At 39.3% G+C, this 15358-nt stretch overlaps 1 protein-coding gene across 2 annotated transcripts in view; it reads left to right on the top strand.

Annotated features, from left to right (window-relative positions):
* tenm2a (teneurin transmembrane protein 2a) overlaps positions 1 to 15358 on the top strand; it is a 245280-nt gene that overhangs the window by 149576 nt on the left and 80346 nt on the right. For both annotated transcript variants that reach the window (XM_053505760.1, XM_053505761.1), the window contains exon 3: positions 5192 to 5401. In XM_053505760.1, the coding sequence (XP_053361735.1) occupies positions 5192 to 5401 (210 nt within the window). The remainder of the gene's footprint in view (positions 1 to 5191; positions 5402 to 15358) is intronic.

Genomic DNA, 15358 nt, shown 5'->3' with positions numbered 1-15358 from the left:
CACACATGATAGTGTCTCTGCGTGCTCAGTTTATACCCTTGTGCCTGTGAATACCTTTGAGTTCGCAGCAAATTTTAAATGACCACACTTACTGATGCTGGACTACACACTCATGTCAGCTGCTCTCACACTTTCTATTAAGTAAACACTGTGTACAGTATATATCAAATAGTAAGTTTTATCACGTCACTGGCGTTTAGATGCTATGCTGTGACTGGCATCACTACTATCACACTACTGTATATCACACCATATCACATGTTTTTATTGGAGCTGTTATTGGAGCACAATATTAATCCAATACCCAAAAGCATTATCTTAGAGGAACTCTCAAAAACCATTGTTTTTTTTGCTGTTCTTCCAGCAACAAATAAAAATGTATATTGTATTGATATTGTAAAACCTTGAGCTGGCCAGAACACAGACACTGGAAGTGTTGAGGAATGAAGGTGCTCTTTTATTAACAAAAAATAGGGATAAGGAAGATGGAAAAAAGATGAATAGAGGTGAGAGTCAGGGAGGAAGGGGAAGAGGCTACAGATCCTTGGCCTGTGGAAGCACCAGCGGTCGTCTTGAGCTGATGAATGATCATTGCTGGCACAAGCTGAAGCTGAGGAAGTCAAGGAGGTGGTCGATATTTTGCGATGACCCTTTCTCTGCTGAGCGTCCCGCAGAGAAAGGTTTTGGAGTGTCCAGACTCTGAAAGTGCACAGCAACAAAAAGATAGTCATAAATTAGCCCAAGATTAGCCAAGTCACCAAACTGTTGCCCAGCTATTCTTTTATAGGCAGCCATGATTACAGGATGGTTGGCAAAAAAATTGCTGCTAGCCCCGGTAAGCTCCTCGTTGTGCTAAAGTGGTTTCTCGCCCTTATTTATCTGGTCAAGCGATGGGCAGGAAGAAGGTTAGAGGCGCTGACTGTCCCCTATAAATATGACTATGGGCACCCAAGGCTAACCCATGCCCCATGGGAACCACAAGTCAGCTGTCAGCTACAGTCCCACAGAGAAGCCAGTGCAGCACTAATCGGCAAAAATTCACTGCTGGCCACAATTGGATGGCACTAGAATTCCCAGTGCACCACAGGCGGATCCACTACCAAGGGGCCAGAGTCACCTCAATGGTATAAGCGCAACCCAAAACCCATTAACTAATGTTAATGCTTCTAATGTCATGGCTGTATGTATACTGTAAATGTGTGTATGAACATGCAAAAACAGTCACTATATTAAAGTTACTCGGATTACTATTGTCATCTCTAATCTTATTCTGCGTCCAGTTTCACCATCAGTGTCTCTCATGGTTAAATACCATTTATTGGTATAGACTAAATAAATGAAGAAGATAAGAGATTGATATACGGTATAGTTAGAACAGAAAGCGCTGCTCAGGCTCACTCCACTCTGGGCCTCTGCAGAACAGCATTATTTTAGGCAGCGTTGGCTTTACCTATTTAATTACAAGGCAACTTTCAAGGTAGTTAACAAGCCCTGATGTTATCTCACACCAGACAGCCATTCTTTTTCCCCAGTTCATTCTCTCTAAAGTGATAATAAAAAGAAGCAACGTAGACCTGCAGTACATGCTAAATAAGTGTGGTTTCATGAATTTCCAAATGAGCAAGAAATCCAACTGGCTGAAAGTCTGTTACTTTCTCAACCAAAGTCTTCAGGAGTGGAATTAATTTTTTTTTTTTAGATCACACGTTTTTTTTTTTTTTTTTCGTTTTTTTTTTTGCCCTCACGCTTTAAGACCTGCATTGCCTGCTGTCATGCCAAACGGTGTCTGCCTTGTAAAAGAGCACCTCAGTTGTGCATGCCATTATCTAAACATTATAGACACGTTTAATTGGGCACAAGGCTAATTAACGCAATCACAACTAAAAAGTAGGTAAAAAAAAAAAACATATATTAACAAGTACTGTAATAATATATTTTATATTGTCAGAAAAGCACCAGAAGGCACGCCTGCCATCACTCGCATCACATGCTGTTGTGTAAAATTCTAATTTTAGGTCTAGTTCAGTTCTGTGTTTTAAGTTATTTTGCTCTGTCTTCGTCTTGTTTTTGTCTTTACTGGACACCCTGCTGGTCTGCCACAGTTCATAGTTAACGTTTGTAGTGTGTTCGTGTTTCTGTTTAGCCTCTCCACCTCTCACAAAGCATTCTCCTTATTTCTGACAGATATATATATATATATATATATATATTAAAAATCTGTTTAAAAGGTCTTAGAATTTTGAAATAGTCAAAACCAGCAAAGTAAATGTTCAATATCCTGAATATTTATTATTCATGATTCTGTTCTAGTTCTAGATTCAGGCTGTAAACTGTAAAGGTCAGGTTTTCCTCGTGCCTCATCTCTTCTGTGTGTTCAGACAACATTCAGAAGGATTTGTATTAAATGAGATCATAAGGTTTTGCACAAACGTGTAGAGTCCATGCCAGCTCTGCCATTAAATCAAAAAAAGGAAGTACGAAACACTATGAGACTATGAGAAATTCAATGTAAACGTTAAAAGGATTTAGTTCAAGTCAAGTTATTGTCAGTCATATTTTAAATTTTTTTTTTTTAAAGAATGCAAAATACAAGCAAGTGGAAGTACTTGCTCCAAAATGTTCTTTAAATACGAAAGTACAAGTCCTCAACAAAGAAACAGATTTTTATCGATATTTATCTGACTGTGTTAATGATAAATAGTATTTTAAAGTATTGTTGCTGCTGTTGATCACATGAAAGTGCAAGTCTAGTTAAGACTTATAGTGACAAGATTCGCAATTAATTAAAATAATAGCATTGTTGTAAAAAAAAATCCAAAATACGGAAAATACAAACACGAACAGAAAAATACTAATACTGTAAGAAGAATTATGGAGTAGTTGTACTTTGCCACTTGCCACCTCTGTTATAACGGCTTTACACAGCATAAGTAGACCAACATCTCAACATCAGCTGTTCCCAGGAGATTATTGCCTATTTCAGAAGCCATCAGCATTGATTTACAATTAAGAAAGAAATAAAACCAGGAAAGGCCATTGAATTAGAGGGTGTGTCCAAACTTTTAACTGGTAGTGTACTGTATATCACTTTTCTTATAATCATGAAGGGTCCAATCTGATTGGTGTAAAATCCTGCATGTTTAGGAATCTTTAAACATGATGTTCTGCAAAGAACAGAGACGTTCTCACCCTTTACCTAAAGCCTTGCATCAGGAAACCTGTTCTTTAACAACTCCAATACAGGGTTTTATTTTGAGCTTGCTGATAGCACTTACAGTATGTCAGACTCCAACTCAAGCTTTTTTCTCACTTAATAATGTTTTTCTTTCTTACAATTTTTTCCAACTTAATAATGTGTTCAATTATTTTAATGACTGTTCCAGGGTGCGTACCCTCGCTGACCCTCTGTCTCTTTGATGTCAGCTACTATTTTACAATCTACTTCTTTTTTAATTAGTTTAGGTATTTAACCCATTTAAAGAATAAATATTCTAAAATATTCAACTCTCGCCCTCACCAATCTCTCTCTCTCTTTCTTTCTCTCTCTTTCTCTCTTTCTTTCTCTCTCTCTTTCTCTCTTTCTTTCTCTCTCTCTTGCTTTCTCTCTTATTGAATCGACTCTCTGAATTCCCATATGTTTCAGGATTGAGTTACTCAGATCTCAGTAATCGCGTGCCGTCTGTAAACATAGAGTGCTCTCCTCCTTTTCTCATCTTTCGTTATCTAACAGGACGCAGAGCCGCATCCCCGGGGTCTGCTTAACACCGAATATACTTTCTTACACAGCAAGATTTCAGGATATGCATTAACAGTGCCTCATCTAGAGGCATTCGAGGTCAAAGTATGTCTTAAGTGGGAATGGGGAGTGGTAGGGTATTAAAAAGAAGCAGAAAAGAATGGTGTCAGTTGTGTATGTGTGTGTTTTGCTGGTTTCTGGAGCGAGGATATCACAAGACCTGTTCTGACATTGGGCATGTGGGTCTAAGCTATAGAGCAGTGGAGTCTTAAATCAATAAGAGCAAGCTTGACTGCTGACAGTCACATGTGAAACGGTTAGTAGCAGTCACTGAGCCTGAACTCTGCAGAAAAAGAGAAAGGGAGAGAGAGAGACAAAGAGAGAGAGAGGCATGGACACAAGTTGTATGAAGGAGTCTCAATTTACCTTAGCATTAAAAGTCTTTTATGTTCTTTAGAAGTTCTGATGTATGTGAAAGCTCTGGCGCTTAAAGGCTTACAGACGCATGAAAGCGTAATCAGACCTCTGTGCGTGTGACTCATCAGTCCTCCTCGTAGCTTGGTATCTTACAGAGACCATCAGGACAGCAAAAGCCTTATAAGTCCCCTCCGCTTTTATTTCTAATCAGGGAGATAAATGACAATATGTTATCATCTGGATTCTGAGGTCCCTTAGCTATACTGACAAGAACCTGAAAGAAAAACATCAGTCATCAAAACACTTATGCATCAAGAGGCACAAAAAACATGGCAGATTTCTTACTTTGTCTCGAACCATAATTGTTTTGTCTGGGTAATTAAGAAATGTAATAGCCACCTCATTTATCAGCTTTTACAAGAATTGACTTAATGTACTTATTTAAAAAAAAGAGACAGAGAAAGAGAAACAGAGAAAATGATTGCAATTTTTCCTCAAACATCGGTGCAATTATAGCAAAAGCTGAAGGTTCTTGTAATAGGAATGATGACTTGTCCCATTCCTGGTTTCCTACCATTAAAAACACTGTGGGTTTTGTGAGAGAGACGGCCTGTTCTTGTCGTCATATATTATGTAGGTCTGGTGTGCGTTCCTTAGGGAAATCACATACAGGACATCTATATTAGAGTAATGTCATGGGACGCTCTGTGTGTGTGGGCGCGCGTGTGCGTGTGAAGCTGTGCAGGATAAAAATCCTGCGAGCAGCACTCCGATTCTGCACCGTTGTGCACTCTCCTGTCTCCACTGTCGATTTATGCAGCTGCTTGGGGATCCCATGTACAGCTTAAGTCTCAAGAGGCTCTATGTAATGTACATTTTGAATGTTGTGACATTTTAATTTCTCCCGGTTTTCATGCATGATGAAATGTCCACAGGAACACGTTCAGCACCACTGAATATTTGTATGATGAGATGTAAAGCCGTACCCATGCCTCTTGTTTGACATCCTTTCTTTCTTTCTTTCTCTCCCTTCTTCAGGTCGTCCCCTCCCGCCATCCACTGCCTCCTCCAGCCTTCTACCACCGGCACCTTCTCCACCCACTGCCCCGCTCCACCAAGCCTCACCCACCATCCGAGAGTGCCAGGTGCCCCTGCTGGACAGCAGCTCTTCCCACACCATGCTGGAGCCCCACCCAGAGGACCAAATCTCCCCTAACTCATACCTTCTACGAGCCCAGACCACCGCAGGTAAACTCTATATATTTTTATTTTATTTATTTTCGTAACGCCCTTATTAAATGTTCCATTATAAGCATAAATACTTGTGCAGTCACGCCCTTCTGATAACTCAACTAATTTTAAAGCCATAACCTGGGTTGACATGGTCAGATTTTAGCCTGTTATATACTCTTTGCCTTAAATACCTCTCGATATCAACTTAAACCCTAAAATTCTAGTGTTTTTGTACATAATGCTCAAATTTATTCTAGTTTTAGTCAGCAATCATGAAATTCAAGGAAATCAAGGATTTTTTTTTCTTATTCTGTGCAGTAGGATATGTTGTGCCATCACGTTATCAAGATGTCGCTGTTTCCATAGTAAACTTGAAATGTGGCAAAGTTTTAAAAAAACAACAACTTGTGAACAAACACATAAAGACGTGCGACCAAGAACTGTCAAAAGAAGACAATTGAATTATGCTGCGATTGTACAAATGCCATGTCACAACCGTTAAAGTTGCAGCATTCCTCCAGTAATATCGGCCCCGGATTCTGGCACAAGGTTTGGTTAATTTCCCCCAAATGGAAGACGGTTTTCTGGAGCACAGCTGCACTCATTTTTTGAGTTATTAATGCCCTCTCTGTGCTGCGCAGCCCTCTAAACTCTTCTCCTGCATCAAAATCTCCAATTCCAGCGTTATATTTAGCAAAGGGGAAGGAGAAAAAGCTGTTAATGTAATTTCTGTTGGAATATAATCTATTGTTAATGGCATTACCCTCTCCTTTGATCTGCTATAAATCTTTATTACGCCTGATCAGGGCCCCAAGTTCAAGAGCAACACGATTATAACCCTTTTAAAATGACATTACATCATGCCTCTAATTGGTTTACTGTTTGGTGGAGTAACATCAATCACTGGCAGGCTAATCCACGCTGTAAATAAATTCTCTTCAGGATCAGCAGCGTAACAGTTCTGGGGGAAAAAAAATGGCTAGAAAATGAATCAGAGACGTGACAGATGTGAGACAAGAAATTGCCTATAATATTGTGTTTATATATATATATATATATATATATATATATATATATATATATATAGAGCCTCATTACTATATGGAATTTTCCTTCCATCAGCGTTATAGGTTGTGTCACTGTAGTTCATTAAAGTTTTGGAGAATGAATATGTCTGTCCTGGCCATTTTATAATAAAATATACAAAGGTATATTAGGTTTGTATACTTCCTTATACAGACTCTAATAACTACAGTACCTTAGACTTCCTTTATTTATTTACTTTTTATTCATTTATGTTTACTTCCATTTCTTTTTCTCCAGCTATGTAATTTATCTTTTTTTATTTCACAAAATAGCATTGCCTTATGAAAATGATCATTTGGAATCTAAAATGCTATGAATTGTTCACAGATTTGATTATAATTTTTCTGGGAATATGCATTTACTCAAAAAAAACCTTTTACGCCTTTAACCGTAGTTTAAAAACAGTTCAGTGAAAAAAACGGCTCATTGCCAAGTGGCTCCAGCAAGTGTTTTTGTGTTTACAGAGAGTGACTCTTTTCTTTGCGAGTTGTGACGTATATGGTACGTGGCTGAGCGGTTGTGTGCGTGTGGTTCCAAGTTCAATTAAATGTCCTGTGATCTTGTTGAGGGAGATCGCTGCGCAGGAAATGAGGTTTCTGCCCAATAACCCAGCCCACTGAGGCAGAAAGATAGACACGATTATAAAGAGGAAGTGTGTTACGGAGTGGGTCTGCGTTCGCGAGTGCGCGTATGTCTGTCCTTGTCCGCTTTTATACTAAATCGATTTTAACCACATTTGCTGTGCATTAAGCAGATTTCCACTACTTTAATTTTTTATTTGCCAATTAGTAACATAAATGTAATGTTTATGATTTATTATTATTTATATATATATTGTTAATGTTTGTTGTTGTTTTATTAAAATGGTTGTCTTTTTGATAAAAGATTTTCTCCTCCGGTTTTGACAACAGAGAAAAACAGACCAGGCCATATTTGCTCAGCTGTCATGAAATATTGCATTTGAGTGTTTGATATCTGCATCGGCACTGCACATTTTGGCAAACCTGCTGACAAATTATCCCCCGGATGAACCGAACAACACGTGAGCTGTTCAGATAATCAAATTCCTCCAGTTTCAAGAGCATCCAGTAATTTCAGCTGTCATATTGTGCATCAGATATTTCATAGAGCTTGTAGCTGAAAGGCTACTTCCTGTATAATACACCGATCAACCATTACATTTAAAAACGTTAACATTATAACCATACAGATTTTAGGTTTCCCGTGGGCCACCAAAACAGCTCTGAGACCTCGGGTCATGGACTCCGTAGGACCTTTGGTTGTGTGCTGTGGTGTCTGGCACCAGAACATAAGAAGCAGATAATTTTGGTGCTTACCTATGGGTACTCGATCAGATTGGTCGGTTAGGAGACCGGGTCTGCAGCCTTGGGTTCTTTAGTTCCTGGGCCTTATGCACAATGGGCTGTGGTGACCTGGGTTTTCAAGTCCCTTTCTTGTCTAACCAGCATTGGCTTTTCTGTGGCATCGGACTGGACAGGCTGGCTTTTAGTTCCTGAGGGCATGGGTGACCACCAGTGTTGGGTGTAACATGTTAGAGTACTTGGATTACTTTTTTGATGTAATGAGTAATCTAACGCATTAGGAACACCATTTAAGTACTTAGTTATTTAGCTACTTGTTCAAAAAAGGTAATCCGTTATTTAGACAATTTATGTAATCTGTGAGCCAGACAGCAGTCATTCCCAATCCGTTAGTGTGTGTGCGCGCGTGTGTGTGTGTGAGAGAAAGTTGTCCTACAAGCCCCGCCCCGATAATCCGCCCCCCTCTGTTATTCCTGCTGTTATACCCCTATCTCACCTATGCGGCCTGACCATGCAAAGACCGACACGCGTAAAGTTGAAAACCTAATCACAGCACCAAAACTCGCGTTGAATCATGATGAACCTTCCTTACGGCCACGACGCAAAAACGCATATGCGAGATAGGGGAATTAGTAGTTAACAGATTATGGGCCAAACTTCGCTGAGTGATGATGTTATAATAATTATAAAGGTCTTGACTAAAACAACATGCATGAGGAATCACAAAGGAGTTTTCATTTTCTGCAATGGAAACGTACTCAAACTAGTTACTTTTATTGGAAAGTAACACTGTAATGTAACTGATTACTTTTTAATGACAGTAATTTTGTAATGTAATTAGTTACTTTATAAAGTTATGTCCCCCAACACATCTTGTCACAAGTTTACTAATATATATTTGATCTGGCTTCCAGGCCAGAAGACTTGTTAGTGTTTTAGTGACCCTTTTATAGGTAATATCTCACACCCAGCACAACAAAACCCAAAATATCCAAAACATTGTCAGCATTTTTTCTGTTATGGAGAAATGTATTACTGATGAAGGAGATGACGGTAGACACAGAATTAGTGGTGCTACCCCTGGACAGATATGTAACCACAATCCGTATAAAGCTTTGAATTGTTTAAATGGACCGCTCTCATAAATCATGAGCCGGAATTTTGCTTTGCTTTCAAGCAGCTGAATGGCCTATATTTTAGCTGGAGCTTAAAGCATATAGTGTGCTAAAATTCAAGCTTAGAGCTTTTAGGAGGTTATTACAAACCAAAAGAGACAAAGTGTAATCGTGAACGTACTGATAAATCAAGATGGCCCTAGTTTTAAAGTTGTTACAACTTGGATTTCAAGCTTAAATGTCATTTAAGTAAAATTAAAAGTAATGTCTCAACATTATCTTGCTAGCTCTAGTTGAAGCAGTGTAGCTTTTGAGGGTGGAGCTTTGTGTACACTGATGGGAATGGGGAATGAAATCAAGTAAAATTATTATTTACTTAAAATTACTGGATAATTTCGCCAAGTGCCATAACCTCCTATGAACCCACCAAAACATTCTGTGCTGGATCAACCAGATAAGTTTATTTTAAATATAAGCTAGTAGTAAGCTCAAGAGTGGCAAACAGTGGTTTTGATGACAAGCTGACACTCAAAGGAACCAATCACAAGTGGACACCTACTCTGGATAAAAGCGTCTGCTGAATGCCTAAATGTAAATGTAAGTAAATGTGTCTTCACTGTCCTCTTGTTCATTCTGTACTTCATACTGTACTTCTCGCGTATCGTGTACCTGTCGTCCACTCCATGTATTTATAGGCACAAATTCCTTGAAAATTATGGGCTGTTACGGTCCATTAATGGTTACCAGTAAAAGATTCAGTGGTTCTAGCGGAAGGAAGAAAGAGCAGATGCCTGCCAAAATCCACATTCAAATCCAGTCACGGAAGCACTTTCAGCAAGATAATACGTCTGATATTGTTATGTCATTTTAAACAACACTTTGTCTCTTTAGTAATTGCTTCTAAGTCGTTCCGAAATTGCCTCTGACCCTTCTGTGTTAGATTAGATTAGATTAGATTAGATTAGATCCGATTCGATTCGATTGGATTAGGTCCAACTTTATTGTTATTGTGCAAAGTACACAAGTAGCCTATTTACAATAAATAACAATACAGTATATACAGGGGAGAATGTCTTATGTATAGAGGGTGCAGTAGGTAATAAGGATAGTGCTTATTTGTGGACAAACCCTGTTGATTATTAGGGGATTATATGTGTTTTTTCATAGTTAAAAAAAAGAAGAAAAAAACATAACTGTGCAAAAATTGTGCAGTGGATATGTCAAAAAGAGAACACGCTCATCACGATATACATGCAGTCTATATATGAATGTCTATGATATAGAATATACAGAATAGAAATAGGTAAAATATACGGTAGTGCAATTATAAACATACATTTTAGATAGTACAAAGGTGCATAATGCATGAAGCAATGCAATCTAGACTGAAAGTGACCGTGCAGTAGTGTATTGGTTAACGTCCCATGATCAGCTATTCAGTTCGGTAACAGCCACAGGGGGGAAAAAAGTTATATTTCAGTCTGTTTGTGAGGGTGCTGAGGCACCTGTAGTACCTGCCCGATGGGTGAAGGGTGAATTGTCCATGACTGGGATGAAAGGTATTTTTGATGATGCATCTGACCCTTTGCAGACAGCAGTTCTCGTAAATGTCCTCCATGATCGGTTGCTGAATACCAATGATTTGTTGGGTGGTTTTCACCACCTTCTGAGATGCAGTTTGTAAGGATGCACTAAATGTTCCAGCGGTAAAAATTCTCCAGGATCCTAAATCACGAGTAGAAAGTTCGATATAACTGTTAGTCCAGCACTTTTTTATGTAATTTCATGTCTTACTGTACCTTACTGCTTTGTTCATGGCTAATGTGAGCTACAAAACTAACTAGCTTTTAACTGGCTGAATCCCAAACCTCTGAACAAGGGCACTACTTGGGGTGTGGAACAAGGGTTTCTACACCATATAAAACACACTATTTCAAATTCAAATTTTATTCGTCACATACACAGTCATACACAGTCATACACAGTACGATCTGCATATAAATGCTTATACGACCGCTTATACAGTACGATTTCATTTCATGCTATTTGGGATTCACCTCTGAAACAGTTATTTAGCTGAAGCTATTCTAAAGCAGAAAAGGTGGAGATATAAAGGGACACTTGCAAGACTTGAAGGAGTTTATTTTCCTAGGCTTTTGGCTACAAAAGAAACCGTAGTAAAACTACTTCCATGTCTGCCTGGACCTGTACTGTATATGCTGATTCAAATATTCCAACTGCATGGTATGCAAATAAACCTTATAAATCAAACTTATTGATTTGCTGTTATAAATTAGTCTGGTGATGGAGAGCTTGTTCAAATGGATTAGGGTTAGTTTAATGACACAGTTGATTAGGTGTTTTTTTTTTTTTTTTTTGGTCCTGTCTGGGATGCAGTGAGATGCTTTCACATTATATGTTATGTGGTCAGATGATGTGTCTCAGGTCACTAGTGGATGTGGTTTAAATGATCAGGTGTCGATGTGTTTTTGAGACTGGACCTATATTCAGAACTATACTCATGCTGACAATCAGATTATATTAATGGCAAGTGGTACTGTATATGAGCCACACTGCTTAAGTAGCTGCCGTGTATGAAGTCATGTGTTAAGTTACCTTTCAGACACCTTTAGCTAACTTCTGCCAAATAACTGATGGTTCCTTTACATTGCAGGCCAAATGGAATGAAAAATAATGGGTAGTACTTTAATAGTGGATCCACAGGGCTTTTTATAAGCTGTGTATAAAACTTAGAAAAAAAAATGTAAAAAGCAATGTTACAGAATTTATGAGACTTTAGTCAAAACTCATGAGGTGACATTACTGGTTTTTATGCGATTCCATCTATACGTAACAGAGAGATATACATCACAACCCAGAGGATTATTACAAATTGTCTACTTTTAACGTCACTGAGAAAGCTGTAGATGAAACACTATACATAATACTTCTTATGGAGTTAGAAGTGCATTGTTATCACTTGATTCTGAGAGCGTGTGAATCATTCCTGACATATACTGTAGGCTTGAGAAAAGTTGTGCATTTGTGTTAGAATGACGCTTTAGAATAGTGATTAATGTAAACGTACCACCAGCACTTCAACTGAAGAGGAGTGTAAAGCAGTTGTAAAGCAGAGTACTTCAGAGAGAGAGAAAAAAAAGGCTTTCATCTCATGAACTAAGCTTTGAATTAAGGTCTTGAAATAAACCTTTTGTAAATCCTTCAGTAGTGCTGCATAAAGGATTTCTGAAAAGCTTTGAATCCATTATGGAGTTACTCCTGGAATAAAGTGTTAACTAATAATGTTATAAACTCAGTATAGTGGATTTAATCTTCCTTTCCAGGACAGTGAAACTGGACTGAATTTCTATTTCCTTTGAAAGAAAATCCAATTTAAATGATTGTGTTTTATGGCTAATTCTTGTTTGTTAGACCTGCTTTTTTATACCACAAGTAATCATTTTACTAAGATTGCTGATTTTAAAACAATGCAGTGTACAGATCCTGGATGCAGACACTGAGTAGTTGTTGGTGTGTGCAGAAGACCTGGTGTTTGATGTGCATAGCGCATTGAAGCGGGTTTTGTTTCAACAGTGGGATGCATCATGCAGCTGTGCTTTCTCAGCCCTGATGTGGAGAGCATGGACTGAATTTAAATAATGTCATTATTTGTTATCTGGCCTAACATGGTACAGTCAAGCATGGATCCCAGTATTTGGGTGAAGGGCGAGCAGGATCAGGAGCATGGGTAAGAGAGGCTATCCGAAAGTAGAGAAGAGTGTCGGCAGGTCTCAGCCCACTGATTTGGAGCACCAGAATGCTTAAAAGCCTTCCGCGCTCCTGGAGTGTGTGTGTGTTTGTTGGGGAAGCATTGCCATGCCATTCTTTATAAATGGAAATTGTGTCTTTTTTTGCCTGCAAACTGTGGACTGGTATAACCTTGCCAAAGAGGACGTTCCATATTTATTATTCTACGAATGGTTCCACTATTTATCATGTTCTTAAAAACGCATCCTCATTGTCTTTTGATTGCTCGTGCTAGCTTTACAGCAGTTGTGGCACGTCTCAGTGCGCCAAATATTTTAGACCGCCACGCATCCGTGAGTGTGTGCTGGTGTGTGTTTATGCACGTGTGTGACTGGCTGAGTTCTGGAGTGGCGCGTAAAAAGGCTGTTTATTTTTAGGCTGATTTTGAGGACACTCTCAGACAGGCTATTATTGCTCATTAGAGCCGATGAGCAGGCCAGGCAGATGCAGGCTGTGGGCGGTATATTTAGGCCGGCCACTGCTCCCGTCCCTCCACACTTTCACTGCGCTGGCAGCCAGAGTTTGCACCAAAGCTTATAGAGAAAAAAGGAGAAATGAAGGAGAAGGAGTTAAGGAGGCCACTTGGCAAACAAATTTGTGTCCTTCAGAAAGACTTGTTTTTTTGTTTTTTGTTTTTATAGCTGGAGATGAGACTGAGAACACTAGCAATTGACGCTAAGAGGGGCCCTACTGTTGGTGAATATTACTTTTGCCCAGCTTTTGTACACTCGTACCCATGATACGCATTAAACTCCAGAAAAAGTCAATAAACAGTTTATTGAGCTCAAGCCAAGATCAAGAACTTCAGCCTTGTTCCTGCTGCCAGTGGGCTTTCAAAGCATCACTACAAGATTAATGCAGGGTGGCAAAAACCCACTCATCCCCAGCCTCCCTCACCCAAATACAGACTGAGCAAGAGAGAGTGTGTGCTGTGTGAGAGAGAGAGTGTGAGCTGTGTGAGAGAGAGTGTGTGCTGTGTGTGAGAGAGAGAGTGTGTGTGCTGTGTGAGAGAGAGAGTGTGAGCTGTGTGTGAGAGAGAGAGAGTGTGTGCTGTGTGTGAGAGAGAGAGAGAGTGTGTGCTGTGTGAGAGAGTGTGAGCTGTGTGTGAGAGAGAGAGAGTGTGTGCTGTGTGTGTGAGAGAGAGTGTGTGTGCTGTGTGAGAGAGTGTGCTGTGTAAGAGAGAGAGTGTGTGTGCTGTGTGAGAGAGAGAGTGTGAGCTGTGTGTGAGAGAGAGAGAGTGTGTGCTGTGTGTGTGAGAGAGAGTGTGTGTGCTGTGTGAGAGAGAGAGAGCTATTTAATGCTGTCCTGAGGCAGACTACAGATCTTTGTGAAACTCCAGTTATTGAAAACGAGACACATGTAGGTCTAGAACTGCATTTGTGCTGTCTCTAGAAATCCATCCACATAGCTCAGTGCTTTGCGTAGCTTTTAACAGTAAAGCATTCACACACACACACACTAGGCACACACACGAACATGTGCATGGTGAGCCAGCAGGCTTTTAGTGTCTGCTTGTGCTCGGCTTCCCGCATGGGGCCTGAACTCGGCAATGTGGCCATGTTTGCACACTTTCCATCTCAACATGATGTCTGTCAGTATACATTGGCTTTAATTGTGTGTTGTTGTGTCTGTGTGCTGTGATTTAATCATCTTTTTCTTCCATAAATTCCTCCATACTGATGCATATATGCATTTATTCCCTGTAATGACAGTCATGCAAATCGCATATCGCCCCCCGGCAATATTCTTGCAACTTGTAGACTCCATCCTGGCTTTCTGCTGAAGATACAAAACAGATATATGGTTAAGGAATTAAAGTCACGTCAGTTTAACTTCCTGAAACGTCAGGAGGATGTCAGGAGATTGCCATAACTATGTGGTAATTTCTTAGCTCATGGAAGCAAGCATGAAATGAGATATTTTTTTATACTACGTATTTTATTGCTATATATAAGATAGAAATAAGCAAAACAATAAAATAATAATAATAATAATATATATTTTTTAAACTCTAGTCTTTAGGGGCCTGTCATACAATCTAAATGTATGGACGTAAAGATTGGTTAGTTTGTTTTTTGTGTTTGTTAGATTGATGAAAACCTTGTCACGCAGACGGACGTGATTCGCCTATCACTATCCCGTCAAAAAGATATTTTATTTATGATCAAGATGTGCGAACACCTAACAGCCTAATCTGCATGTCTTTGGACTGTGGGAGGAATGCGAAATACTCAGAGGAAACCCACCGCGCACGGGGAGAACATACAAACTCGGTGCACACAGACCCGAGGCGGGAATCACACTCTTGACCCTGGAGGTTCAAGGTCACAGTGCTAAACACTACTCCACTGTGTCCATGCTCCCTTATGCCTGGGCTCTTAAACAAAGTGTTGTATAATGTTTATGTTAAACTGTAATATATTGTAGACTATAGTGCTGTCCTGTCTCAGTTTAATGAGGTGTTTTACGATCTGAAGAAAGAGCTTGTCACTCTAGCTGATAGAAAAATAGCCTATTTGTAGTCTTATAGTCATTTCTGTTTATATACACCATTATGGGAAGTATTAAGTATTAAGCAACAGGAAATAGTTTTCTGTGAGGTCTAGTGATCCCCCTCTCTTCTCCTTACAAAATTATAGTGG

This window comes from Clarias gariepinus, chromosome 10 (assembly GCF_024256425.1).
Source record: "Clarias gariepinus isolate MV-2021 ecotype Netherlands chromosome 10, CGAR_prim_01v2, whole genome shotgun sequence".
Classification (NCBI taxonomy): Eukaryota; Metazoa; Chordata; class Actinopteri; order Siluriformes; family Clariidae; genus Clarias; species Clarias gariepinus.
The sequence above is the reverse complement of the archived record's forward strand: the minus strand, read 5'-3'. Positions and strand labels throughout refer to the sequence as shown.